The 27,296-nt window shown below is 42.9% G+C and overlaps 1 protein-coding gene across 1 annotated transcript; it reads right to left on the reverse strand.

Moving 5' to 3' along the window:
- Nucleotides 1-36: 36 nt before the first annotated feature.
- KHDRBS1 (KH RNA binding domain containing, signal transduction associated 1) lies at nt 37-25,232 on the reverse strand. Its single transcript, XM_045782148.2, has 9 exons — nt 24,631-25,232; nt 11,886-12,010; nt 10,947-11,063; nt 9,120-9,266; nt 6,343-6,476; nt 5,499-5,700; nt 4,889-4,956; nt 4,058-4,116; nt 37-1,383 (listed from the first exon to the last, which is right to left on the reverse strand). The coding sequence occupies exons 1-9, from the start codon at nt 25,010-25,012 to the stop codon at nt 1,286-1,288; spliced, it is 1,332 nt and encodes a 443-aa protein (XP_045638104.1). The 5' UTR covers nt 25,013-25,232; the 3' UTR covers nt 37-1,285.
- Nucleotides 25,233-27,296: the final 2,064 nt, after the last annotated feature.

Raw genomic sequence — 27,296 nt, forward strand, 5'->3', positions numbered from 1 at the left:
TTTATTGTCCACCCAAAAAAATGACAATTCATCACATTTACTTTGATTAAAAAAGGACTAAACTTTATTGACAAACTGCTGCAGACATTTTGACATAAGTTTAAGCTACCTATTTAGGCAGACTTACACATGTAGCATTTAATCTTCCAAGAACAAAATGGGAGGACGGTACAAATCCAATTAGGACTTTAACTTATGTACAAAGTGGATTTTGACTCCTTTTTCATTCAGCTGCAGTGTCCCTTTTTATATCACGCTAGTGTTGAGACATACTTGACTGACTACCTTGGGAACAGTTCAATATTGACAACCGTCAACTTAAAAAAATCATCAGCTTTTGGTTCCAGTGTCCAAGTGAGCTTTTCATGGAGTGCAGAACCTCAGATGGACAAAACACTTTGTCTTTTTAAATACTGAAATTTTAATTATTAGTACTATCACTGAAAGATTTTTCGTGGCTAAAAAGCTCTGCATCAAATTCAATCCAGGTGGCCAGCCCCTCTCCCCGAATCAACCTCTTCAAAACCTACTCCCCACGAAGTATCTCTCAACACTGTATGCCTGGGGCTAGATTTCAAAACCCACATAATGAAAAAGTCAGTTTTACAAACCTAATTTTGTTGTTGTTGTTTTAAATCAATTAACGTTAAAAATTGCATCAACTATTTAATTCATGAGGATCTTTCATATTAAAATTTAACCTTAAGATTCAACCGCCATGTGCTTTTAAAGGAAACATTTTTAGAGACATCTGAGCTCACTTTTACATGGTGGCACCTACTGCCGTTAACGTTTGTGATTTTAAATCTTAAACAGCCCTGAATTTTGAAATGTAGCCTAGTTTGGGATTCTGCAACTACAACTTTACGGGATGCCTCAAATCAAAACTAAGAAAGTTAACAAGCCTTAAACTTCAGAACCTTTAAGCAAGCAATGTCACTTTTGAAACTAACAGGTTTGTGGTTTTTTTTTTACTCAACTTCTTTTTTTTTATTATAAAAGGTACATTTCTGTTTATATTTAAACAACAAAGAAAAAAGCATCTACACACTTAAAAAATTAATTCGATATTCCTAAATCTATTTTAACTCATTTTAAAATACTACATACAGAAGCCAGAATGCAGAGTTAAGAATGGAGTAAGGTGGGGAGAAGAAGGGGACCACGAAGAAAAACACTTAGACAATTACTTGTCTGTTGTGGGTAAAGCAACAGGAATCCTGGGAGATACAAGAAATCAGTAACAACTTTGCTCATAACTGATATTTTCCCCTCATGTTTGTTTTTAATAACGTCCATATGGGTGCTCTCTGTACGCTCCCTTCACCGGCCTAGCTGGAGGGGCCTTCAGCGATGGCCTGGTCCCATTCCAGTCGTCTTGGCCTGTGGGGAAAGCAAGAACAGTTTATAAACCACGTGCCACTGGCATTCTGGGATGAGCAGGAATAGGTCATATGGTAAAGATCACCAAAAACACTGCTTTGCTTCCAGTGTCTTGCCACGTCCCAGTGGTCCTTGCTTTTCACTCTGCTTGGCCCTCCTGAACAGCTTAACTTCCCAGCTGTAGGGCAATTTTGAGTGGACAGACAGAAGGAAACAGCTCAGAAAAGGCCTAGAGTCATCTTTAGCATAGAGGTTCTCCACAAGCAACATGATCTGTGCTCCAGCCCCCAAACCTGGATAAACCCAACGCCTTGCCTGAGACCGTGAGGAAATGAATCTTAGCAGGTCTGCAATGCCCTTTTTCCTGTTCCCAAAGGAACTGGACAGAAAGCCTCAGGTAATGTGGCCACTTTGGGAAGTCTTTCAGACTGGAAACAGGTAGCTCCCTTTCCAACAGCAAGTCAGGTTTCCCTGGTGAAAAGTGTCCTCTGGGGCGCCTGGGTGGCTCAGTTGTTAAGCGTCTACCTTCGGCTCAGGTCATGAGGGGCTCCCTGCTCAGCGGAGAGCCTGCTACTCCCTCTCCCATCCCCCTGCTTGTGTTCCCTCTCTCGCTGCCTGTCAAATAAATTAATAAAATCTTTAAAAAAAAAAAAAAAGAAAGAAAAAAGAAAAAAGAGAAGTGACCTCTGGCTCCCTGGGAGAAGCAAGCAAGAGCCACATTTCACGAGGCCTCCCCACCAGCAGAGCTGGTCCACTGTTCTGACAGAGGGAAGTACCATCGAAATGTGTTTATAGCACTGATACGGAGAATTCATTGTTTCCTTTCTCATGCAATAGTCCACAGAGCCAGACAACACGGTTGACATCCTCAAATGGCTTTCCTTTGTTACAGGGAAAAGCCTGAGGGAAATGATCGCTTACTTCCATAGCTGACCGCTTATGAAAAGGAGTTGAGTTTATGAGCTTGTACTTCCCACTCGCCCCCATACTTTACCCACGCCAGTTCGTCCCTGATGCATTTCTCCAGCTGCCTGCATTCACAAATATGAGCCTCCATCACTACAGGTCTACGAAACCTCTATGTGGACCTGAAGTCCCACAGAACCCTAGCTGAGCCTGTTTATACCCTTAGTATAATAGGTACATCCATCACTTTCCAAGTGGCTTCTGGTACTAACAAGACAGTTTATTTTTGTAATTCTGTTTATAAAGGCAGAAATCATAACAGATTAACGATGGCAACATCACACCAGGAGCAAAAGAGGCAGCCTGCCTCTTTCAGTCTAGTCTCTTCTCTGGCCAAACAGAAACGTAATTTAGTCAAACACATACAGAGGCCCCATTGTGCTGCCTCACCGATGGGAGGGAAATACCCTGGGGCAATCCCACTGCCCTTCTAAATAGTGGCCTACGAGCAGAGCAGAGCAGTGTTACTGACGGCAACTGTCCAGTACCATTTTGCTAGAATTGGTAAAAACTGTTTCCCTGGGCAAGCAGCTGACTGGCTGCTACATACTGTGCTGAGGAGTTAAGCTCAGCTCGTCTGTCTGTGGGAGCTCTAAGAAGCTCCCTACTCCCTCTTTTCTGCTAGGGGTAAGGGGAGACTGTGAACTAGTGTCTTAAGATGAAGTGTCCATTGCTGAGCCCCTGGCCGAGGACTCTGGAATTCCCTCAGGTATGCCGAAAATACCTTGCATTTAAAAGGCTGCTCTCTCTGCACCCACTGCCTCATGGCACTCCCTCTGGGGCCCATTAACACGGGGCCATAATTGGCTCTTGCGGACACTCCTGAGCAATGTGTTTTCAACTAAACCTCAGGGAAGACAGCTTGGTTCTGCTGCCATTCCAGCCTCTGTAGCTCTCTTGGAATCAAGGACTGAGTTGAGATGTCTCCACGCCAGTAAGGAGCTTGGTGCCAGTACTGCCCTGAACTGGTTCCAGCCCCTACCGCCTCAGATCTGAGAGTGACAGGGACTATTCTTGCACCCAACCTACTTTTGGCCAGCTACTTGCCATCTCGTTCCCTTTCAGCTAACATTTCCTCTACATTGAGACTCTTTTCAGTGAGATCCAAAATTGTTCTTAAAAATGAAGTGGGGTGGGGCGCCTGGGTGGCTCAGTTGGTTAGGCATCTGCCTTCAGTTCAGGTCATGATCCTGGGGTCCTGGGATTGAGCCCTGCATTGGGCTCCCTGCTCAGTGAGGAGTTTGCTTCTCCCTCTCGCTCTCTCTCAAAACAAATAAATGAAATCTTAAAAAAAAAATGGAGTGGGGCTGGAGAATAAAATTGGATATGATGAAGTTCTTTGCACCAGCAGCAAAGGACCTGCAACATGACCTAGGCCTGGCAATCTCTCCTGGTCTAAAGTAGAAAAAGATCAACATCGGCTTAAAAGTTTGCTGCTCCAACCAGGCCAAGCTGGACCTGAGCCCTAGTTTAAGACATCTGCTTAGCCTTCCAAGAGTAACTCTGTCTCACCTTAAGATCTCCTCTTTCTATGGCACACCACACAATTTCAATAAGAGCGGGATGGCTATTGTCACATCTACCAACATCTTGGCTTTCTAGAGGCTCCTCTTTGGGTGTGTGACTGGCAACCCCCAATAATCCGGTCACTAGCACTCCTGCAGGCGCTTACTTGCACACTCTGCCCACCATGGAAATAAAGACATACCATAAGCTTCATAAGAATCTTGAACCTCCCCATGTCCATAGTCATAATATTCTGAGTCCCTGAAAGCCAAAGACAGAGTGTTAGAGAGCTACAGAGTAACTCTATTTCCATTTCCCCTTGCTCCCACATTTCAGGCATTTTTCTACACGTGTAAGACAGGAAAATGCCCATTTTGCCCCATCTCTAAACCAGAAAGTATTTCCAAAACACATATGTGCTACATACTTAAACAAAAAAAAAATTACAACCACAGCAAAGAAAAATGGATACCACATAATTTAAATTGAAAAAGCACAATCCAAAACTGACCATCTTAATCATAGTGTACACACACACACACACACACACACTTATAGGGCTCACTGGAAGAGAATAATCAAACATGCTGTTCTGTCCCCACTGTAGAATTATGAAATACTTTTTCAATCAATCGCAGACAAAATACATACACACAAAAACATTACTTAAGGCAAGCGCAGAAAGTAACCTAAGTTATGGTAGTAGGATTCTAGCTTCTTTTTGAACTTTTATGCACCTTTAATGTGGCAAGAATACATCAAAACAATTTAAAGGCATTTTCCCTTCATTTCCATGTGGTCGCAGCTCAGGAATTTCTCATCTGCTATTCCCAGATTCTACACTATAAATTAAGATTCACAGTTACCTAAGCTTACAGCTCTGTGCGCCTTACAGATGTGGAGAGCGAAGGAGCTGCCCTCCAAAGGGGAGCCACACTGCTCCTTAGATGTGTGCTACCTAAATCTCTCGGTTGCTCCAACTCCCTCCATCCATCCCTAGGACACAAAACAGCACTTCTATTGCCTGACTTACCCTTGGCTCTGGCTGTAATAGCCTTCGTAGCCTTCATAACTCTGTTCTGCATATGTGTCATCATATCCCTAGAACAAATCAAATGAAATACAAAGTCAGAATCACACAGAGTAGGGCAGGTAATTACATCCCATGGGAGGACAGTAGGCTTCTAGAGTAACAGAATGCAGAATTTCCCCCTTCAAAATTAACACCCACTGGGGAATAGCTGACAGAGAACAGGTTTTGTTTTGTTTTTTTAAATGAAACAAAACTGAACCACCAACCAAACCAAACCAAACCAAACCACCCTTCAAATTGTGGGCAGGAAGCAAGGTAAAATGCTGAACTTGAGCATTATCAGGAGTACTAGCAAAAAGACCCCTTACTAAAACACTCTATATTTATCAAGGCACAGCCTATTTCCTGTTTAATCTACTCACACATAGTAAACTATGCTTAAAATGGAAATATCTTCTCATAGTTTAACATTTGCTGCAAGAGAAGAGACCAGACTCCAGATCTTATTGGCAGTCCCTGCCACCTACATCAAGGGCCAATGCCCTATCACTCAATTTCCCTGGGCAACCCTCTAGGTATTGGGAAATGGCACACTGTTCAAACTTCTTACATATTCTTCATATGTTTCTGGTGCAGGGGGTGGAGGCAAAGGTATTCTCTGGATGCCTGCTGTCCGTGCTCTTGGCGCTGGAGCACCCCTCACCGTAGGTGGGGGTGGCACTCCTCGAGTCACAGTGGCACCTCTGGTGATGGCTCCTCTCACTGGTGTACCACGCACCAAAGCCCCCCGAGGTGGTCCAACACCACGGCCCCTGCAAAAAGAAAATTTATTCTAAACGGTGCTTTTAATACATAGATAATACTTTCATGTTCAGATTTGTTTGCAAATTCTGGAGCTAGACAGATTTCACAATGCCTTAAGTAGACTATTATTACAACACAGAGGAAAAAACAAACAAACAAAATTCGCAAAAAACCCACAGAGGAATATATGGGTGGGTAAAGGACCCATACTGGAGACTCCCCAGGTTCCACAGTGGACCTGTGAATGCTTCATTAGGGGACTACTTTGGAAAGTCTGAACATTCCATAAAGGCCAATCACAAAAGAGAAAATCCTAAAGCCAGAGACCATTTTAAAATGCTAGAACTACACTGGGTGTTATACGCAAACAATGAATCATGGAACACTACATCAAAAACTAATGATGTACTGCATGGTGACTAACATATCATAAGAAAAAAAAAATGCTAGAACTGTCCAAAATTAAAAGACCAAAAGTTTCAACAGGACTGCTGCACCGGACTATGGCCAAAATACCTAAGACCTACTTATTCCACTCTTGATGGTACAAATCCTAAGGCCCCCTTCCAAGCTGGAAGTAAGAGCACCATTAAGAGAGAAATGGTACTGGCCAAATTTACACCGTTTCTAGTTGTCTCCATTATTTTTACCTGGGAACAGGTGGAGGAGGAGGTGCAGCTCCTCGGCCTCTCACTGGCACCCCACGTCCGCGAGAGGGCTCTGGTACTCCATTCAAGTAGGAGAGCTCTAGAAACTGCTCCTGGCAGATATCATCCATCATATCCTGCAAATGAAAGATAATAAGGACCACTGGGCCACATCTCCACCTTCTGCTGAGAAGCTGTCCAGCCCACATAAGCCTTGGATACTAAGACCAGCTCTGAATGCCCGGATGAAGTCTCAGGTCATGCATTTTCTGAAGTCAAATGGCACCCTACCTGTCCCCTCTTCGAGGAAAGTCCTGATGGCAGACCCTTCATTATTCAGCTGAAGCTCTTCAAAATTAGTCCCTACCTAGTTCTCCGATCACTTCCACGCACTCTGCGTGGATAACCTCCTTTCAAGCCATGCAGAACAACCTGTAGCTCAGAACCCGGCACACTTATACACCCATACTTGCCAACGGCTTCCTCCTCCTAGATCAGTAAAAGTCACTAATGTTAATTAAGCTCTACACACTGGGCACTTTATAATAAGCTCTCTATAGATTTTGCAGTTGAATCTTCAAGATAACCCTGAAGTAAGCAGACAGGTCTTCCCATTTTACAGCTGGGAAACAGAATCAGGGCATATAAAGCCACCGGCATAAGGACATACAGCTAGTAAGTGGCAGACTTGACGTGAACTCAGAATTACCTCTCTCCAAAATCTAGGCTTTGAATCATTAGACTACATTGCCTTTTTTGTCCACCTAAGAGACTAACTCACTCTTACAAGACTTAATCTAAAATATTACCTCTTTTGAAAAACTGTCTTTGATGCCACCCCCACTCCCTCCTCTTTTTCCAGAGCACCGTGTAATTTTCTCTACCCAAGCACTTACCACGTCATTCTAGAATTGTCTTTCTCACTAGATTGTGAGAAAGGAGCCATTTTTTGTAACTTCAGACCCAAGCAGAGTATTAGGCACCTACCAGATACTTAACAAATGTTTGGGATGAACAAGGAACCTGAGGCTCAGAAAAGTGAAATAATAACTTGTCCAAGATGGCGCGGATAAAGGTCCCAGTCCAGTGCTCTTCCTACTGTACCAGGAAGCCTCTCTGGTACAGTTAATGGTTCTAAGGGGAAAACGGAGGCTCTGGTCATGGACGCAAAAACAGGCTCACTTTTTTCTTCTTCACAGGAGGGAAGAATTGAGTCAAATGCCATTTGCAAATCTTTTCACATATTTCCTGATGAGAGCCATTCAGTTTTAATACTCCATGCTTTTTTACATATCCCAGCTGGATAGAGCTTCAAGAATAGAAGATTCTAGTCACCACAGAGATGCCCCCCCTCCAACTCTTCCCCTCCTACCTCACATGACTGCTGCTTGAGACCCACCCTGGAGAATCAAGTGACCAATGACAGCCCCTTTGCCTAGATTCTTCCAAATGCTATACCAACACTGAAGAAACCCAGATATGCCTGGCAGGCATCTTTTTAGAAGATCCACTTACATGCAAGCCTTGTAAAGCTATCCCTTTTGAGAAATACGCTGAGACTAAGGACAAAGAGGAGATGGGCATTCCCCTACAGTCCTTCAGAAACCAGGTGGCTCAGGATGCTTCAACAGAACACAAAAAGAGTAAAAAGAACTCCCTCAAGGGAAAATTTACCAGCTCTGAGGTCTTCTCTAGGATATTTTAAATTGGCTGTTTCACATTTGAACATTCTAACGAAGATGAGGTACTTGGAAACAAAGCATCTGAGACAGTGTTGGAATTCTTAGAGTTCAGCATTATAGGTACACACTGCCTATAAATTTTTGCTCTACCAATTCTCACATCCTCTGACACCACATGTAGTTCCAACGCCTCATTCTGTGTACACAAGAAAACCAAGAACTGCATCTCACCTCCTCTTAGTTTTAGTGATGAAAACAGGATGCTTACTCAATTCTAGTTATGAGTATTTCTGATGCTTCCTAAGGTTCCAGATTCATCCTTGGTTATTAAATATTCAACTGTAGTATGTTAACTCTGACAACTACCTGGTCTTGCTGAGCAAAAATCACACCATTTTCTACTTATTCAAAGAATGGACCCTCTGACCAGATGGTAATAAGCAACACAGGTAAACTGCTCTGTCCCAACTCTTCATGGGCCTCAGTTATACTCTGAAAGGAACTGCACACCAATTTGTTTAATATCATCAACAGTCAAGCCTATAACAATCATGACTCTTTCAAATCAAACTCTATGTAAGAAATTCCTCTAGGAGAGAAAGCCCTGAATGCATCCAAGTCAAAATTTAATCTATTAACATTGGATGCTAGAACCCCCTTACTGTTATCTTCTACACACTCTAGAGTCTAGAACACAAACCCTTGAGTACAGGGGATTTACGACCATCTTAGCCATTTTCTTATCATAACCTCCTCATTCCACACTAGCACCAACACACTTAGCTCAGTGAAGACTCCATTAAATCTTTGTTAACCAGATGTTAAAATGTCAGACACACTGTGGACCTAGGATACTAACAACAGATCCTGGTATATAACTAAAACCACATTAGACAAGTAAGGGGAGAGTGGCTTTGGGGCATAGTGCTTTGAGAACTAGGTACAAGGAACACATCACCTCAGAAAAATGAACATACAGAATTTGGTATGCAATTTTAGGTTATGCAGAGACCGTGGTTAAGAACCCCTGCCTTATTAGCAACAGCACAAGATCCCAGTTCTCTCTTGCTCAAAGATACAGGATGTGGATTTCCTTACTGGTACTAGGAACTTCTTGACTTCCTCCATAGCATGGGCCATAAGAGCATAAGCCTCACATGGGGGTCCAAAGACTTCAATGAAGACATGCAGATCCATATTCAAGTGGGCATATTTGGGGTCTCCACCTTTGCGCAGCTCTTCCTCCTATGGAAAAATGCAGAAAAACATCACATCACATGGATGTCCAAAGAGACAGCAAGAAATAACCTAAACACCTAAGAAAAACAATAAAGTTTAAGAAGAAAGCAAAACAAGGTCTGGAGAATAGTAATTCACACAACCTGCTAAACCTGTAATCAGTCTGCTACTAAAAGTTAACCGCTGTCTCAAATTCTTGGTGTATTCACTGCAGCTCTTATTAGAAGGTGTGGAAGAGAGAAACTTAAATCCAGTCTTCATTCAGATTATCAGCTGTTTGCCAAGCATGCATGCATTCATTCACTGCCAAGCATTTGCTTTTAAATCCCAGGTAGTCTGTTAAGTACCAGGTCTTTTTCTTCTTCTTCTTTTTAACTTTAAATAAATAAATAAATAAATAAATAAATAAATAAGCAAGCTTATTTATTTATGGGGGAGCAAAGGGAGCCTGAAGCAGGGCTCTATCTCTCCTGAGCCAAAACCAAGAGTCGGATGCTTCTGAGCCACCCAGGAGCCCCTAAACTTTTTTAATTTATTAAGTAATCTCTGTCCCCATTGTGGGGCTCAAACTCATGACCCCGAGACCAAAAGTCCCATGCTCTACTGACTGAGCCAGCCAGGTGTCCCAGCACCAGCTCTTCTTATTTGCTTATATGGTCTGGGGAGTTCTAAAGTAGGAAAAAAATCAGGACAGAGTGAAGAAAATCTCATGTAAATCGCATTAGGTAGAATAACATACTTCAGTCCAAAGTGTATTCAGCTAGTGAGAAATGTGAGTGGACAAACGAAGAGGCTCTGAGAAAACAATGTTCAGCAATATAGGCTGCATAAAAAGAGCCCTGAATGACGAAGTTTTTAGGCAGTACCTGGTATGTCTCATCTAAAAAGCTGACCCTAGAAGGTTAAGACTATTCTGTTTTATGTTTTTGTTTTTTAAGATTTTATTTATTTACTTGACAGAGAGAGACAGCCAGCTAGAGAGGTAACACAAGCAGAGGGAGTGGGAGAGGAAGAAGCAGGCTCCCAGCGGAGGAGCCCGATGTGGGACTCGATCCCAGAATGCCGGGATCACGCCCTGAGCCGAAGGCAGACGCTGAACGACTGCGCTACCCAGGCGCCCCAAGGCGATTCTGTTTTGATAGGAAATTTTTTGATACTTATAAAGAATATACAAAGCCCCTGGGACTATGACATGGAAAAAAAAAATCAGCATTAGGTTCTGTTGTCAGGATTACTCATGGTTCCTTTTGAAATACTTTCTTTTAGTGTTCTTTACGTTCCAGCTGGCTCTAAAAAACCCAGACAACTAATCCTCAGACTCACCTGCACTCACAACATTACTGTTCTCACTTTTCTGTGTTACTGGAAAGGGAATAGGCTATTCACATTTTAGTGTCTTTAGTCTGGATAAGTTTTAGTATATCCAGCTCTCTTCCAAGTTTTCATGGACAAGCCTACAAATGTGAAAGTTGCTACTGCTGCCTCCATTACTATGCAGTCAAAAATAAGGAAAAGAAAACAATCACCAGGGCACGCCTAGGCTCTTCCAGTGTTGCCAAACAAGTGAGTTAACCTGGTCTATAATCTCTTGCAGCCAACACAAATTTAAGGGATTCACATTCTGTACACTTACAAGTGCTGGCTTCCAGAACGCATTGTCTTCTTGCCTCACTGATATGAGCTTACCTTGGCTTTGTCTCTCATTGAGCCCTTGCCCAGCACAGAGATCTTTGCACCTGTCTCCTCTTGCAGTCTTTTGATTGTATTCCCTTGTGGCCCAAGGATCTTCCCCACAAAATTGAACTGACAGGAAATAAAAATAGATTTCTCAATACACATGTTCCTATAAAACATTTCCACATGCAATATCTCATTTGATCTTCAACAACCCTGTAAAATAGGGAGTGTATTACCATTCCCATTTTACTGAAGGATATGCTGAGGATAGACTGAAAAAAGTGAATAGTCTAAGACTATACAAGTAGAAAGTAGCAGTTCCTAGACTTGAACTTGGGTTTCCTGATACAGTCTGGTGCTCCTTCCACATCATCACACTGCAACCCTTAGTACTTGAACACATATAAATATTTTTAAGGCAGTGACCTCAGAACAGACACATGGCATTCTTTTGCAGTACTTGTTAGGTAAACTAAATAGAACTGATTTCTTTCCTTTGAAAAAAGGAAAAGAGGAGGAGGAGAAAAACAAGAAAGGATTTATTTAAAAGTAAAACACTAAGAAAGAATATTAACTTCATCTAGCCAAGGATTTGTGTTACATTTCCTGTATTTAGATTGTGCATCAATCTTTTTTCCCACCACATCAATCTTTTGACAGAGAGCAACTCTTCAATTTGTTTCTTTAAACTTGGAGCCTGAACAAACATTTGAGAAAGAAACTCTTTTTGGTAATAAAAAGTTGATTCTATTTCCTTCCTAGTTCTAGGTATGCTGTTCGTTATGGACTTAGATGTTTCAACTGCCAGAAACAAGTACTGCAAGTCTGGAAGAGAAGCTTCACGGGCTCAAGGACCTGATGCACCACAGTTTCCCGAAGTCTTTATTTCAGCCCATGGCTCTCACAGCTACAAAGACCACGAAGGGAGTGAGGCATGTTACGCCTTACCTTGGGATACTGCTTGACAGGTATCAGTACCCGCTCCTTCAGCTTCATGTTCTTATGAGAAAATAAATCCAAGTAATTCTCCTCATCGTCCTTTTTTGAATCTCCTTTCTGAATCTTCTCAATTTCTGGATAAGACAAACACGATTTAGTTTGTTCTGGTAACTAGAGGCAAATTACCAAGCCTGCCTAAAGCAATAGTGGAATATAAGACCAAACAGTTCAGACGTGTGGAGCCAACTGGGAAACTGAAAGGCTGCTTCTCATGAAAGCAGTTTGCTCTTCCATCCCCACCTGAAGCCTCCACCTCAGAGCCTTTCAAATGTTTCTCAAGAAAAGCAAATTTAACAAAACCAATGCAGAGAAATGGGGATAAGGGGATAAATGAACTAAAAATAAAGTCTGCATCAAGCAAAAGAAAGCATAAAGTCGTATCTTTATGAAGAAACAAAGGTCAGTAATTTAAATACACAATGAAGAGTACCATTAAAATTCCATTGTGAGAGTAGTGCTTTGGATGACAGTCCTTGAGAGTTCTGAAAGACGAGTTGTGTGAACTTTGGAAAGGTACTTAATTGCTTTAATTTTTGGTTTCCTCATCTGTAAAATGGAAGCAATATCTACCTCATGAGGTTGCTATACAGACCGAAAAAAATAACATACGTACACGTACTAATTAAAGCCCATTTCCTAGAAGAGCTTACCATACAGTCAACGTTACCTAGCCCAAATTCAGTCAACCTCCTGAAGGAAAACATGCACCAAGGTACTTTCAATTCACAGGGTAAGACAGTTTCATCGGATATAACCTTAGTATCCAAAAAGATTTCCTATAATTAGGGAACTTCATTCATTCATTCATTGGAAGCATTTGAGTGCTTCCTGTGGAGAGGCAGATGAAGGGAGAGATACAGGTATGATCATTAACCACTAGGGAAGACTTACTAAGGGCCAGGCATCTATCCTATAAAGTACAGGAGATACGGCAGAACAAGTCAGATAAAATCCCCATCTTCGCTACGTTTAGACACGGACATTCGCAGTCTATGAAGATGGCAATGAAGTACACTTAAGTGCTACGACAGGAGTACGAACAGAGATGGGCCAGAGTGTGTGCAAGCAATGAACAGCAACTAAAAGGTTATATGGTCCACTGAAAACAGTCAAAAAAAGAAATTTATACTCCCTGAAGTCAGTGGAACATTCTAAATAACGCGGAATGTTCTCCTTATATACTATTCCCATACTGTGTTTCTATACTCTATAATTTTTAAAAAAGATTTTATTTGAGAGAGAGAGAGAAAGGAAGAGAGCATGCCCTGGGGAGGGGGGCAGAGGGAAAAGGAAAGAATCTCAAGCAAACTCCCGGCTAATCAGGGAGCCCAAGGTGGGCTTGATCTCAAACCAAGATCATGTACTGAGCTGTAACCAAGAGCTGGATGCCCAACCGACTGAGCCAACCAGGCACCCCGCTATCTTCTGTAATTTTAAGGTAAGGGTTCTCAAACTTCAGTATGCATTGGAATCACCTGGAGGGCTTGTTCAACTAGATTGCTGGGCCCCAACGCCAGTCTGGGATCTGTGTTAGGAATCTGCATTTCTAGCAAGTTACCAGGGTGACACTGATCTTGCTGATGTAGGGATCACACTTTGAAAGCCACTGGTTTAAGGTATAAAGATACATGACTTCAGGGGCACCTGGCTGGCTCAGTCGGTGGAGCATGCGACTCTTGATTTCGGGGATGTGAGTTCAAGACCCATGTTGGGTGTGGTGATCACTTAAAAATAAAATAGTAAAAAAAAAAAGATATAATACTTCAAACACATTGTGCAAACCCATACCTTTAACAGTTTTTAAAAATAACTGTTTAGACTAAGGCTGGCTGTGAAGTATACAGATGAAGGAAAGTCACTTTGATTCTAACAGACTTCAAAAGAGTTCAGAATTTCAAACTGAAGGCTTCTGCTTATTAAAAAGCCTAATTTCACATGTTATAGGATATGGTGAGCTAACTGAACTGTTTATGGCCAAAAGCACACACTCCCCTGTTTTCTGACAATTAAAACTGCTAATCATATTATAAATATTCTTTTTAAAAAAATATTTTATTTATTTGACAGAGAGAGACAGAGGGCAGCAGAGCGAGAGGGAAAAGCAGACTCCCCACTGAGCAGGGAGCCCGACTCAGGGCTCGAACCCAGGACCCCAGATCGTGACCTGAGCCGAAGGCAGATGCTTAATGACTGAGCCAGCCAGACGCCCCATCCCATATTGTAAATATTAACTAAACCTTTACTCCTATGAGAAGAACTGTAGATGACAGTGCTCTTCACATTCCTATGTTTCATTGCTTGAAAGAGAGAACAAATTTGACCTTAAAATTAGCAGACTAAATGCTTCATTCAACACTCTTATTTGTTTGCTGTTTTACTGGTGGTATATCCTGACCTCTAGTCTGCCCTCCCACTTACTGCTAATATTAGCCTTTTCTAGTCACTAGTTTTGAACCTACCATCTCTGAATACATCTCTTCTTGAGTTTCCAGGCTGAAAAACCGGGTACTCAATCCTCAAAAATCCTAGGAACAAAGATGCCACCTTCGTGACCTGAAAACATCCCAAAGAGCTTCTAAAAATGTGGAACAAATTACATGCTTCATTTTAAATGTCTCTTTGTATGTTCTAATTGCTACCATCTAGTTAGGCCCTCTATTTTATAGCACTTTTCAGAAACTTTACTTGGCCAGTGCAAGAAGATAAGAGTCAAAGCCTGGTAATCTGTTGTACTCCTATAGGAAGGAGGGCTGCAAAAATTGAACTCAGGAGAAAGGTTTGTTTTTATGCAATGTAATGCACCCTGTAAATTTAAGGCCTTTCCTTCTGTAACGTGGATCCTTCTGTTATATTTTGCACTAGTCATATCTTAATCAGAATCCTTTTGTCCAGTTCATCTCAAAAATTTTAAAAGAATATTAAAATATGTTTAGAGAAGCCCCAGAAGGATGATTTAAATAAAACTGAGCACTGAAAAGATAAAAGAATCATGGGAGTTTAGCCGAGAAAGCAAAACACAAAGAGGCAACTTTAAGTCTTCAAGAGGGCTCCTCTTCCATGTTTGGAAGGGAAAAGACTGAATATTCATTCAATGTCTACTATGTATCAAATACCGTACAAACATTACCTTATTTATCCTACAAAATAACTCAGTGAAGTAGCTGGTACTACCCCTATTTTACAAATGAGGAAACACACTCAAAGAAAAGTTTTTCTTTTTTTTTAAAAGATTTTATTTATTTATTTGACAGAGATAGAGGCAGCCAGCGAGAGAAGGAACACAAGCAGGGGGAGTGGGAGAGGAAGAAGGCTCGCAGTGGAGGAGCCTGATGCGGGACTCAATCCCAGGATTCCGGAATCACGCCCTGGGCTAAAGGCAGACGCTTAACGACTGAGCCACCCAGGCGCCCCCAAAGAAAAGTTTCTAAATCACAGAGCTGTTAAAGTACCAGAATAAGGGTTAAAACCCAGCCTTTCTCTAACTTTAAACCTCATGCTTTTATTACTGCCTCTCAATGAAGAGTTTCTGAAGGGGGGTAACTTTATTTAAGCAAGGAAGAGTTCCTTTTGTAAAATTTTGCGTACGGTTTATATCCTCAGACACTGTCATGTGGTTCAAGTCCATGAAAGGACTCCGTGGGTGCTTCAGATGTTCAGCAGCCTGATCTTGTCTGGCTTCCCCCACCCCCCCAATTCTGTTTTTCTCTCCTTGGCCTTCTTCTTCTTGGAGAGCTTAGAGTAGGTTGTATTGGGAAGAAAAAAAAAAATCAAGGAGAAGCTTCCTAAAAATGGTTTAACCTTCAGGCAAAAGTACTTTCTAGACAACTTTTTTGAAACTAACTCCTTTAAGTGATCTTTGCTTGGGCCTCCAGAGACCTTGGATGTCCCAAGAGCCAAAGAAAGGAAAGCAAAGGTGTAAACAACACAGAGAGGTGACCCATTTGTTTTCTAGCCAGACGCTTATAATAATCATATTTCATCCAGTGTCTCTATGTGTCAGGAATTTTGTACTTATTGTTTCATTTTGTCTTTATAACCAGGACTATCCCTATTTAACAAGTGCAAAAACTTGGGCTCAGAAAAGTTATGCAACTTGTCCAAGACCACAAAACTAGTTAGTGACACAGCAGGTACTTAAACCCAGGTCCCTCCTTCCACCAGTCAAAGCAAATTCAACTAATATTGTGGCATTTCTTTTACTTTATCTTTGACTATAATTTAACTGTTCCTTTTTGGGTAGGTCTTACCACAGATTGTAAGCTCTAAAGGATGAGGTTTCTTTTTCTTTTTTTGGTGCAAAAAGGTGGTTTTATTAAAGCACAGGGATAGGACCCATGGGCTGAAAGAACTGCCAAGGATTGTTTCTTAAATGCATAGCTCAGAGGAAAGAGCATGACTTTTGAAGCTGGACAGAACTGTGTTTCCCACTTATGCTACATGCTTGGTATGTGACCTTGAGCAAGTCATTAAACCTCTCTTAGTCTCCCTTCTTACTTTTAAAAAGCATAATAAAAAAAAAAGAGAGAAAAAAAGATTTAATAAACACAAAAATGTTAATACTAGAAAAGTTAGGAAAAATTATATACAAACTTTATCAACTGGATTGGCTTAACTAAAAACAGATTACCACGAACATTTCATTAACTGAGCATTTGATAAGGGCTGCATAAGCAGCAAGACGGTGGTCAAGATTTTCTAAGACATCCAGAGACAGTGTTTTTAAGAGGGCAAGATTCAGAGAATCTCTGCTCCAAAAGGTCAGGGGTCATGCCCTCCTCTCGACTTTCAATGCACTTGGTTCATACTTCTAACCACATTACTCCTTCCCTTGTTAATGATTTCTGGACCCCTTCCATCACTAAACTGACTACCTGCCATTTTTAGTATAATGTCTCATACACAACAGACATCCATAAATGTCTACTGAATGAAAGAAACGTACCATTAACACTCTCAATGGTTCATGACTTTTATCATTCCCAAGTTTATAATTCTATGCCCTATACCTTCATGACTTTATCATCCCCAAATTTGTAATTCTCTGCCCTATATCTTTTCTGTTGGTACCCACTTGTGGAATCACAAGTCCAGTAAGTTTACTATCTTTGTATAAAGAAACTCCTTTCTTTTTATTTATCAAATTACTTAACTGTTTTAAACAAGAGCACAGACCAATCGGTTCTTAATCTTTTTTGGGGTCATCTTCCCCTTTGAGAATCTGATGAAAGCTGATTAGCTCCCTAGGAAAAGATACCAACACAATATTTCACAGACAGTGTTGACAGAGAATAGGTATTAGTTCAGAAAAATCTCCCAAAGTCTGAGTAAAGAGCCCTCTAAGGGGCTCAATTCTCACATTCCAGGATAGTGGCAAACCCTGTTATGACATATTGACCATGGTCTCTTGAATCTCTTTCTTACGATACAATTTAAAGTTTAGAGCTTCTTTTTTCTTTTTTAAAGATTTTATTTATTTATTTGAGAGAGAGCAAGAGTGCATACAAGTGGGGCAGAGGGAAAGGAACAAGCAGACTCCCCACTGAGCAGGGAACCTGCAGTGGGGCTCCATCCCAGGACCCCAAGATCATGACCTGACCCAAAGGCAGATGTTTAACCAACTGAGCCACCCAGGCATACACCCCCCCGTTTTTTTTTTTTGAGATAATTGTAGATTTATATGCAGTTGTAAGAAATACAAGATCTCGACATAACATAATAAAAAAAATTAAAAAAGGGGCGCCTGGGTAGCGCAGTCGTTAGGCGTCTGCCTTCGGCTCAGGGCGTGATCCCAGCGTTGCGGCATCAAGTCCCACATCGGGCTCCTCGGCTGGGAGCCTGCTTCTCCCTCTCCCCTGCTGTGTTCCCTCTCTCGCTGGCTGTCTCTCTGTCACATAAATAAATAAAATCTTAAAAAAAAAAAATTAAAAAAAAGAAATAAAAGATCTCATATACCGTTCACCGAGTCTTCTCCATGACACTTTGCACATATACAATACAGTATCATAACCAGAAAATTAACATTAACACAATCTACTGGCTTTATTCGGATTTCATCAGTTTTACACCCACTTGTGTGTTTAGTTCTATGCGGTTTCATCAGTCATGTGAGCACCACCACAGTCAAGGTGCAAACAGTTCCATCACAGGGATTCCTCATGCTACCCTTTTGCAGCCACAGTCCCGTCCCTCCAGCTGTTCCTCATCACTGGCAACCACTTATCTGTTCTCCATCTCTATTATTTTGTATTTTCAAGAATGTTAAATTAACGGAATTATACAATATGTTTCCTTTAGAGACTGGATCTTTTTACTCAGCATAATTCTCTTGAGATCCATCCAAGTTGTTGCATTTATCATTTCTTTTTATTGCTAAGTAGTATTCCATGGTATGAATGTACTAGTTTATTCACCTATTGGAGGCATATGGTTTGTTTTCAGTTTTGGGGTATGAAGAATAAAGCTGCTATGAACATTCATGCACACGTTTGTGTGAAACTAAGTTTTAATTTTTCTGGGATAAATGCCCAAGAGTGCAATTGCTGAGTCGTATGGTAAACATATGTTTAGTTTTGTAAAAAACTGCTTTATCAGAGAAAAATGTATGCTAACAATATTTTGCTTAATCTCACTAGTATTATGTTCCATAAAAATAGTATTGTACCGTATGTATCTAGCCTTATGGGACTTGCTTTCCTGACTAACATTAGATTTCCAAGATTTCCCTATGTTGTTGCATCTAGCTGTAAGTTTTCATTTTCACAGCTATATAAATATTTCATTTTGAAAGGCTCACAGTCTCCAATCAATGCTGAAACAAGGTGCACCATCTTGTGAACAAGGTGCACCATTTTATGAATGAGGCATTCATGTACAAAAGTTTCTTTGGGCATATTCCTAGGAATGGTGTTGTTGAATTTTAAAGGAATTTGAAAGTTAACTTTCAGATGAAATGTTAAAACTGTTATCCAGAGTGGTTGTATCAGTTCACACTTCCACCAGCAATGTTTGAGTTCCTTCTAATTCTCATCCTCTCAAGCCCTAAACGTCTTGTTTGACTAAATTTGTTTTTAAAGATTTTATTTATTTGACAGAGAGAGAGACAGACAGCCAGCGAGAGAGGGAACACAAGCAGAGGGAGTGGGAGAGGGAGAAGCAGGCTCCCAGCGGAGGAGCCTGATGTGGGGCTCGATCCCAGAACGCCGGGATCACGCCCTGAGCCGAAGGCAGACGCTTAACGACTGAGCCACCCAGGTGCCCCATTGTTTGACTAAATTTCTGTCAATATTGCAGATTTTCATTATTTTCCTGTCTCCAAAATTTTTTTCTCACTTATCTTCATTTCCTCTTTCAGCTACTTTATATTCAGCATGTCAGGTTAAAAAAAATAAATCCTTGGGGCGCCTGGGTGGCACAGTGGTTAAGCGTCTGCCTTCGGCTCAGGGCGTGATCCCGGCGTTCTGGGATCGAGCCCCACATCAGGCTCCTCTGCTAGGAGGCTGCTTCTTCCTCTCCCACTCCCCTGCTGTGTTCCCTCTCTCTCTGGCTGTCTCTGTCTCTGTTGAATAAATAAATAAAATCTTTAAAAAAAAAAAAAAAGAAAAAGAAAAAAATAAATCCAGTTGCGGTGCCTGGGTAGCACAGTCGGTTGAGTGTCTGGCTCTTGGTTTGGGCTCAGGTCACATTGGGGTCATGTGAGCGATCCCCAAGACCAGCTCCGTGCTCAGTGTGGAGTCTGCTTGAGATTCTCTCTCCTTCTCCCTTTCCCCCTCCCACTCGTGCTCTAAGATAAATAAATCTCTTAAAAAAAATAAAAAAATAAATCCAGTTGGAATTAGTTTGGGAAATGCAAAAAATCAACTATTAAAAGTTCTCTGTCACCTTTACAATGCTAGTCCCCCTACACCCCCCACAACTTCCCCAGGACATGGCATATTTCTCTTTTCATTCAGATCTTCCTTTATCACCTTTAGTAAAATTTTAAGTTGATAGTATGTGATCACAATATTCCTCATCTGTACTGAGATAAAAATTCTTCCTCATAGAACGGCCAGGAAGATTGAGTAGGTAGCATACCTCATGGCCCATGTTACATGCTCTACACAAAGGTTAAATATTATTTAATGTTATTGTTTATCATTATTCACATACATTTTGAACTGATTTTTATTGCTTATCCCAAGGCAATTGATACTATTCTTTTTTTAATTTTTTGGATACTATTCTAAAAATGAGATTTTCTCTTTTCTAACTGGCTACTGCTCATGTATCAGAAACCTACTGATTTGTACATCTCTATCTTGTAATCAGCTGCATCCCGGACCACTTTCCTATGTAAACAACAATACTGTTGCAAATAATGATAACCTCTGCCTGTTTACCCTACTATTTATATTTATATTTGGTCTAGAATTCTTTGTAACTAATTCCACTTTCTGATTTTATTAGGTTTTGCTAGCCCTGTAGATGAAATGAAATAGATATTTCTTTATATTGTGAAAGAAATAAAGGAATTAAGTATTTTGAAGTTTCAACAGACTGTCTTTATTTTTTTTTTTTTAAGATTTTATTTTTATTTATGTGAGAGAGACAGCCAGCGAGAGAGGGAACACAGCAGGGGAGTGAGAGAGGAAGAAGCAGGCTCCCAGCGGAGGAACCCGATGTGGGACTCGATCCCAGAACGCCGGGATCACGCCCTGAGCCGAAGGCAGACGCTCAACGACTGCGCTACCCAGGCGCCCCAATCAACAGACTGTCTTTAAATGTCTGATGAGTGCTTTTGAAAGACGGATTTCTTATATTTTCAAGATCTTGTGGGGATTGTTAACTATTCAAAATGTTTACTTACTCCTGAGTCATTTACACAAACTTATATTTTCCTAATTGTACAAAGTAGAAAAAGAACACTGCTCTACATACAAGCATTGTATGTTTATTACATAAATATGTAAAACAAGATCAATTATTTTTGTTTCAGAAAACAAGCATGGGTACACTGAGTCCTTGCATATCTGCAAATGCATTTAATTGTCATCATAGCTGAATATCAATTTGGCTAACATAGATGTCCATATTCGAAATGTAAATCTCTCAGAACTGTGTTGATGTTTTTCCATCATGCAATGAAGATGAGTATTCGTTCATCAAATATTTAGTAAGAGTCCATTCTGTGTGGCATTCTTCCGAGGAACAGGAGATATAGCAGTGAACAAAGCAGACAAAAGATCCCTGCCCTGGTAGAGCTGACATTCTAGCTGTGAAGGAGCAGTGGTTAACAAATACATACGTAACTACAATATATAATACATCAGAAGCTCATTAAGTACAAAATAAAATAAAGCTGGGGGGCATCTGGGTGGCTCAGTCAGTACAGCATACGAGTCCTGATCTCAAGTTTTCTAAGTTTGAGCCCCACGTTGGGTGGAAAGATCACTTAAAAATAAAATCTTTAAAAAAAAAAAAAAAGTAAGGCTAGGAAAGGAACAGGAAGGGGTATGAGGCTGCTGAAGGACGAGTGGTCTGGGTCTTGAGGCTTCTCTTGGGAAATGAGCAGAGGTGCCTGAGAGAGTCAGTTAGAGCTAGGCTCTGCTCTCTGGGTTTCCTCCTTCTTCTGGCCTTATTATCTTTACTGACCTGTTAGCTAGCACTCCAATGCATTCAAATAAACTGCAATATTTTGTCCAAGTAGTACAAAATATTTTTGAAGTACAATTTGTTGTAGGTACTATATATAGTAGGGGGTGGGATGGGTGGGGAAGGTTAGGTGTATGGATCCACACTCAGACTGACTTCAAATCCTAGCTATGCTGCTTACTAATTTTATTCCTGAGGCAAATTATTTAATCTCTGGGTGCCCTGATTTCCTCATCTGTAAAAATGAGGATAAGAGTAACTTGCTCATTGGCACGCCTGGGTGGCTCAGTCCTTAAGCGTCTGCCTTCAGCTCAGGTCATGATCCCAGGGTCGTGGGATCAAGCCCTGCATCGGGCTCCCTGGTCTAATGGGAGTCTGCTTCTCCCTCTCCCTCCTGCTCTCTCTGCTTGTGCGTGCGCTCTCTGTCAAATAAATTAAATCTTAAAAAAAAAAAAAGTTACCTTCCTCATAATATTGTCACAAAGACTAAATATTTGATGTGAAGTGCTCAGACCAGTGCCTGGCACAGTAAGTGTTAACTGTATTTTTCTTACACGTATCCTTATCAGAGCTTTTTTTTTTTTTAAAGATTTTATTTATTTGAGAGAGAGAGAGCAGAGCTAGAGAGCAAGCGAGCTACCGAACTGAGGGGAGGGGCAGAGGGAGAGGGAGAATCAGACTAACCCTGAGCAGGGAGCCCAACTCAGGGCTCAATCCGAGGACCCTGGGATCATGACCTGAGCCGAAGGCAGATGCTTAACTGACTGAGCCACCCAGGCACCCCTTTATCAGAGTTTAAATACTACTATTCTGTCTTCTGAGAGTCTCACTTCCTCACAGTGGGTTGACTTCACTACAATCCCTTTTCCAGATCATTAAAAAATACGTTAAGAACCAGGTCCAATATACATCAAAACTTAACCCCACTAAGAAGCATCCATATACTCCAAGTCTGTTTTCTCAGTGAGCCAATTCTCCAATTAAAATTTTAGTTCATTAAAAAAACACCAAAAAGCCCAAGTTAAAAAATATTAAAGAGCACTCTCTTGTAACAGAATTTAAGCAGTAAGAGTGAAAATTTTAAGTAACTTTTTTAAAAAAGATTTTTATTTTTCAGTAATCTCTACACCCACATGGGTTCCAACTTACAACCCCAAGATCAAGAGTCACATGTTCTACTGACTGAGCATAAGTAACTTTTAAGGATCAACAGTTTTTGATGATTATTCTAAGGAAACATTTTTTACTTGAAAGACAAACACTGTACTAGGCACTTGGTGTGGTCAGAAAGGCAAAAAATACCTTGTTTTCATACCTTATTCAGTACCATGGATTTACAACTAGAAGAAAACTGTGGTGATAAGTTATTATCTGATTATGGCCAAAGGGAATGGTGCTAGTACTTTTCATGACATTTAATTCTCTCAACTCACAATCCCACTTTCCAGATAAGGTTACTGAGGTTCAGAAAAGGTTCAGAAAACTTCCCCAAGAGTAGGTAACTAATTAAGGGTCAGAATTTCAAACCTAAGCTAACACCTTTAATTCTAAAGTTTGTTATTCTTACTCATTTAACCTGACCTGCTTAAAGATTAGAGGAAATAAAAAATTAGACTACCAAGTCAACCTTTAGCATTTAGCCTGCCATTCCTAAGTCTGCATGTACTTGCTTTTAGATTCAAACACCTGGTGTTTGCTATATGCAAGACAACATAAAAAATACAAAGATAAAAGAAGGCATCCTGGTCTTCAAGAACACTACGAACAGTAATGTTTGAAACAATCTGTGTTACAGAACAGAAAAGCACCCAATTGAAAATGTAAGCAGTTTACCCAAATGTCCTTTTTCTTGACCACAGCGAGCTTTGTTTATTGCATTAAAAAGTGAAGACCCCTACGCAATGTAGGGAGATAAGAGAACAAAGGGGAGGGAAATGGTATTTTCATAACGATCTGTCCATTATAGCAACCTTGTCAAAGAGTCCAACTACTCATCTAGTGTTGAAGGCTGCAACTTTTTACTTGCTTATAAAATTCAGTTCTCCATAGAAATACTTATTAAAATAACGTTTTAACTAGAAGTGAGGGCAAAAGAGACGGCTTTAGGGAGAAATCAGAGCGACTAGGTGATTGGCCAGTGCAGAGCAGGAAAGGAGCGTTAGTCCACAGACTGAGAACAAAGACTACTTTTCCTAATCTATTTCAGTACTGAAGCAAAAAGAAATAAAACTAGAAGACCAAGCCTTTCAGGTACAAGCATCCTGCGACTTCTGTTTTTGTCCATCTTGGGGAATGTCCTGCAAACCACCCCTTACCTCCTCCTACCCCATTTCACCGTCTCTAAGATTATTTTTACCCTTCTGATGAACAACACCTTGTAAAATAAAGGGGTCCAACCTTCCGGCTCTATAGCGATTATCATTTTATCTGCCGAATTCGGAAATCTGATTCGGAAAACCTCAAGCTCCGATTCCCACAGGTTGCTCCCGTCGCCGAGCAACTTAAGCTCCTGTTACCGCTAAGTCCTACCCGGCCCCAACGACCGCGGCGCGCTGGACAGGGCACTCCAGTCTCACCCCATTTCACCTCGGCCCTCCCTCCCACGGTCCCTCCCCGGCTCGGGCTGTCTTCACCCCCTATACCCTCAGTAGAGGCGTCTACCGCCACCCGCAATGAAGAAAGCTTTCCCTTTGGGGGTAGGGGGAGATAAAGGTTCATTTCTGGAAGAATCTGAACACTCGGAGCGCAGGGCAGCTGCAAGAAGTGGGAGGGGGAAGGGTCGGCAAAGGGGCGGGGAGCGCAGCGCTATCCATCAAGATCTTTGCGCTAAGAAATCGCCAAGTCCCCTTCGGGCCTCCACTGCAGTCTAGAAATTCTCCCTCGCACCGAGGGCCCGGATGGGAGTGTGGAATCCAGGCTCCCCAGGATGAGGATGAGAGAAGGGGAGTTCCCGACTGCCTTGACCCCGAGGGGGCGGGGGGCGGGAAGCGGGCGGAACAAAGCCACTGCTGCCCATGCCCCCGGGTGGCCAGGCGACCCAGAGGGACCCGGGAGGCCCGCTTACCTGCCGTCAGTAGCTGCATGGCGTGAGTGAAGGACGGGTCGAGCGAGTCCTTCTCGGCCATGAGTTCGGGCAGGTACTTGTTCTCCGGCTCCATCTTGACAGAGGCAGTGGCTGAGGGGGGCAGCAGCGGGGTCGGTGCTGGACCGCCCACTGTCGCGTCGGGACCCGTGGCCGAGGGCGGCAGCAGCGGTGGTGGCTGCGTGGCGGGCGAGGCCCGGGCGCCCCCCCGGGATCCCCCGCCGCCTCCCCGGGACCGGTGAGGCAGAGGGGGCTGCCGAGACGGCGCCTGACGCACTGAGGGGTGGGCTCCGGAGGGGTCCATGGAGCCGCTGCGGCCGGAGGACCGGCTCATGCGCGCGGCGGGGTCGTCCCGGCGCTGCATTGGGGCGGATGTGCGATCGAGGGATCGAGGAAGCGACGCGGCAGCGGCAGCGGCAGAGGCCCGAGCGGCGGTTGGCGGGGGTGGGAGAGCGGGAGCGACAGCGACCGAAGCCGACCCGAGCGACCCAGCGAAAGAGAGCACCGGAAATGAGGCGGCGCGCGTGCGCAGCCAGCCACCGGCACCGCCCTTGGGTCTCTCCGCGGAGAACAAAGTCTCCAGTCGGGCCACGGCGCCTGCGCACCGCCGCGGAGCCCGAAGAAGTCGCCTCCCCGCTCCCCTTTTCCCTCCGAGCCCGCCAGGCCAGAGTCTTGTGCGCGTGCGCGAGTGGCCGCGGGCTTCGTTTTCTTTTCCACGTGACTCGGCGCTAGCGGGACACGTGTCTCCTCCCCCTCTGGCCGAGCGCGCGGAGGGGCGGGGGCTGTGGAATGTCTTTGTCTGCGCGCGGGCCCGCGGAGTGTGGGGCGGGAGACCTGTTACTCGCGGGGCCACGCCCCCGCCAACGGCTGAGACGCGGAGGGGGCCAGTGCTCAATGGGGTTGGGGGTGGACGTGGAGTGGGGGCGGGGGGTCACTGAAGTGTGGAAATGAACGGAGACCCGAGTGAGGGTCGCGGGAGGGCGATTTGAGCAGGAAGAGAGGAGAGAGACTGCCTGAACAGGGAAGGGGAAGAGACAGGGCACGAGGGAAATTAGGGGTGAAGAAGGCACGACTAAGGGAGAGTCTGACTCGTGGTGAGGGGTGGAGATGGGGAAGGAAAGCTTGGAGGGAGAAATTGAGGAAGGACGGGTCAGTGGGAAGACTGAAGGCTGTTGGAGGACTTGAACTAAGAGGGAAGGTTTAGATTGGAGACTTGAAATCTAGCGAGGGAAAGGGCGCCCGACCGAAGCAGGGAACCCCAAAAGCCTTATCCCAAGGTTTCCAATACAGTAGGTGCTAAAAGGTTAGCCTTGTTGGTCTGAGAAGTCGTCTTCAAAGACGAAGCATTTTAGCTCTTCACATATACTGCTGCTTTCTGCTGACTTAAGTGGTTCTTGCGCAAAAAAGTAAGGAAGAGGCCAGGTCCTTAATCCGTGATGGTTGTATCGGTAGGAGGACTCCTTCTACCGAATCCCCCTGCCTCTTTTGGACCCTTCACCGTGGATCATTCCGGGCTTGCTCAAAGAGACAGAGCCTTACCACTGCTCTCAAAGCCAAGGTATATAGTGGACAGTCTCCCACAGCAGTCTCCTCATCCCGGGGTGCTATATGCAAATGAGCCTAGGTCTCTACTCCCATAAACTCTCAGAAACCGGGTGCTTTCTCTAACCTTTCCCTCCACAGATTTGTACTTCCCCCATTCAAAGCACTCCCATTCCTTTTCCTTTGGAATCAGTTCCCCTACTAAGCCCATGGTTTTCAAAACCATTTCTGGACATTGTCTTCTCTGTGGCTGGAAACTGTTGATTTTTGAATCCGAAACGTAGAAGCCTTCAAACTAGGGAACATTTAAGGCCTGGCTACCTTTTTGGGGATGGGGGGAAGAAATTACCCACAGAAATGAGAATAAACACAAATATCTCCATAAACTATCACATAATACACACACACGTATATCCACTGTCAGTACTTGACTTTGAAGTCACATAGATAGTTTATAAGTAGGAGGAAAAATGTATTTTGAGTAATCGTAATGAAGAATGTAATGTGACCAGTGCCAAAAGATAGGTGACTATTAAGTGCAATTGGAGTTCAAGGCAGGAGATAGTTTTCGGCCAGGGGAGAATGAGTTCCAGGCAAAGGGAAGTGTGAATAAATGAGCATTCAAGATGAGAATGTCAGAGATGCGTTTAAGGAACGAGAGTAATCCAGTTGGAGAGTGTGAAGAAATAGGTGGGTTGAGAGAGCAAATGCATGGAGGAGGGGAAAGGGGGCAAGGTGGATTTATAGCTCTCTTGCAACTCCTTTCTGTGCTGTCCTTGAAAACCTTGTTTAGGTGGGAGTGGTGTTACAAATGGCTGAAGTGTCCTTGCTCTGTAATGAGATGCCCAGATGGAGGTACCTTGAGCTGAGGCTAATAAAACTTTGATAAAGAAGTGTCTGAGGAGGAGCTGTGGGTTTCTAGACTAGAATCACCAGTCCTTCCGGATGGCTGCCAAACCTTTACTTACTTGACAAGGGTGGGGTTGAAGGGAGATTTGAGCTCTTCTTCCTGATGAGACACACAAAAGGTAATCTCTGAGGCAACAGGTTGTGACGCTCTGGTGTCCTTACCAAATAAGTGATGCGGCAGCCTTCCATTGGGGTGG

The sequence above is a fragment of the Ursus americanus genome, chromosome 33, assembly GCF_024610735.1.
Source record: "Ursus americanus isolate L20-20 chromosome 33, mUrsAme1.1.p, whole genome shotgun sequence".
In the NCBI taxonomy this organism is placed as follows: Eukaryota; Metazoa; Chordata; class Mammalia; order Carnivora; family Ursidae; genus Ursus; species Ursus americanus.

What these genes read in the sequence shown, in the direction of transcription:
- KHDRBS1 (XM_045782148.2), bottom strand. Translation starts at nt 25,012, where the DNA reads ATGCAGCGCCGGGACGACCCCGCCGCGCGCATGAGCCGGTCCTCCGGC. An exon ending in TATTACAGCCAGAGCCAAGG is followed by an intron (nt 4,117 to 4,888) that starts GTAAGTCAGGCA and finishes TTTGGCTTTCAG; the next exon opens with GGACTCAGAATATTATGACT. An exon ending in AGATTCTTATGAAGCTTATG is followed by an intron (nt 1,384 to 4,057) that starts GTATGTCTTTAT and finishes CTTTCCCCACAG; the next exon opens with GCCAAGACGACTGGAATGGG.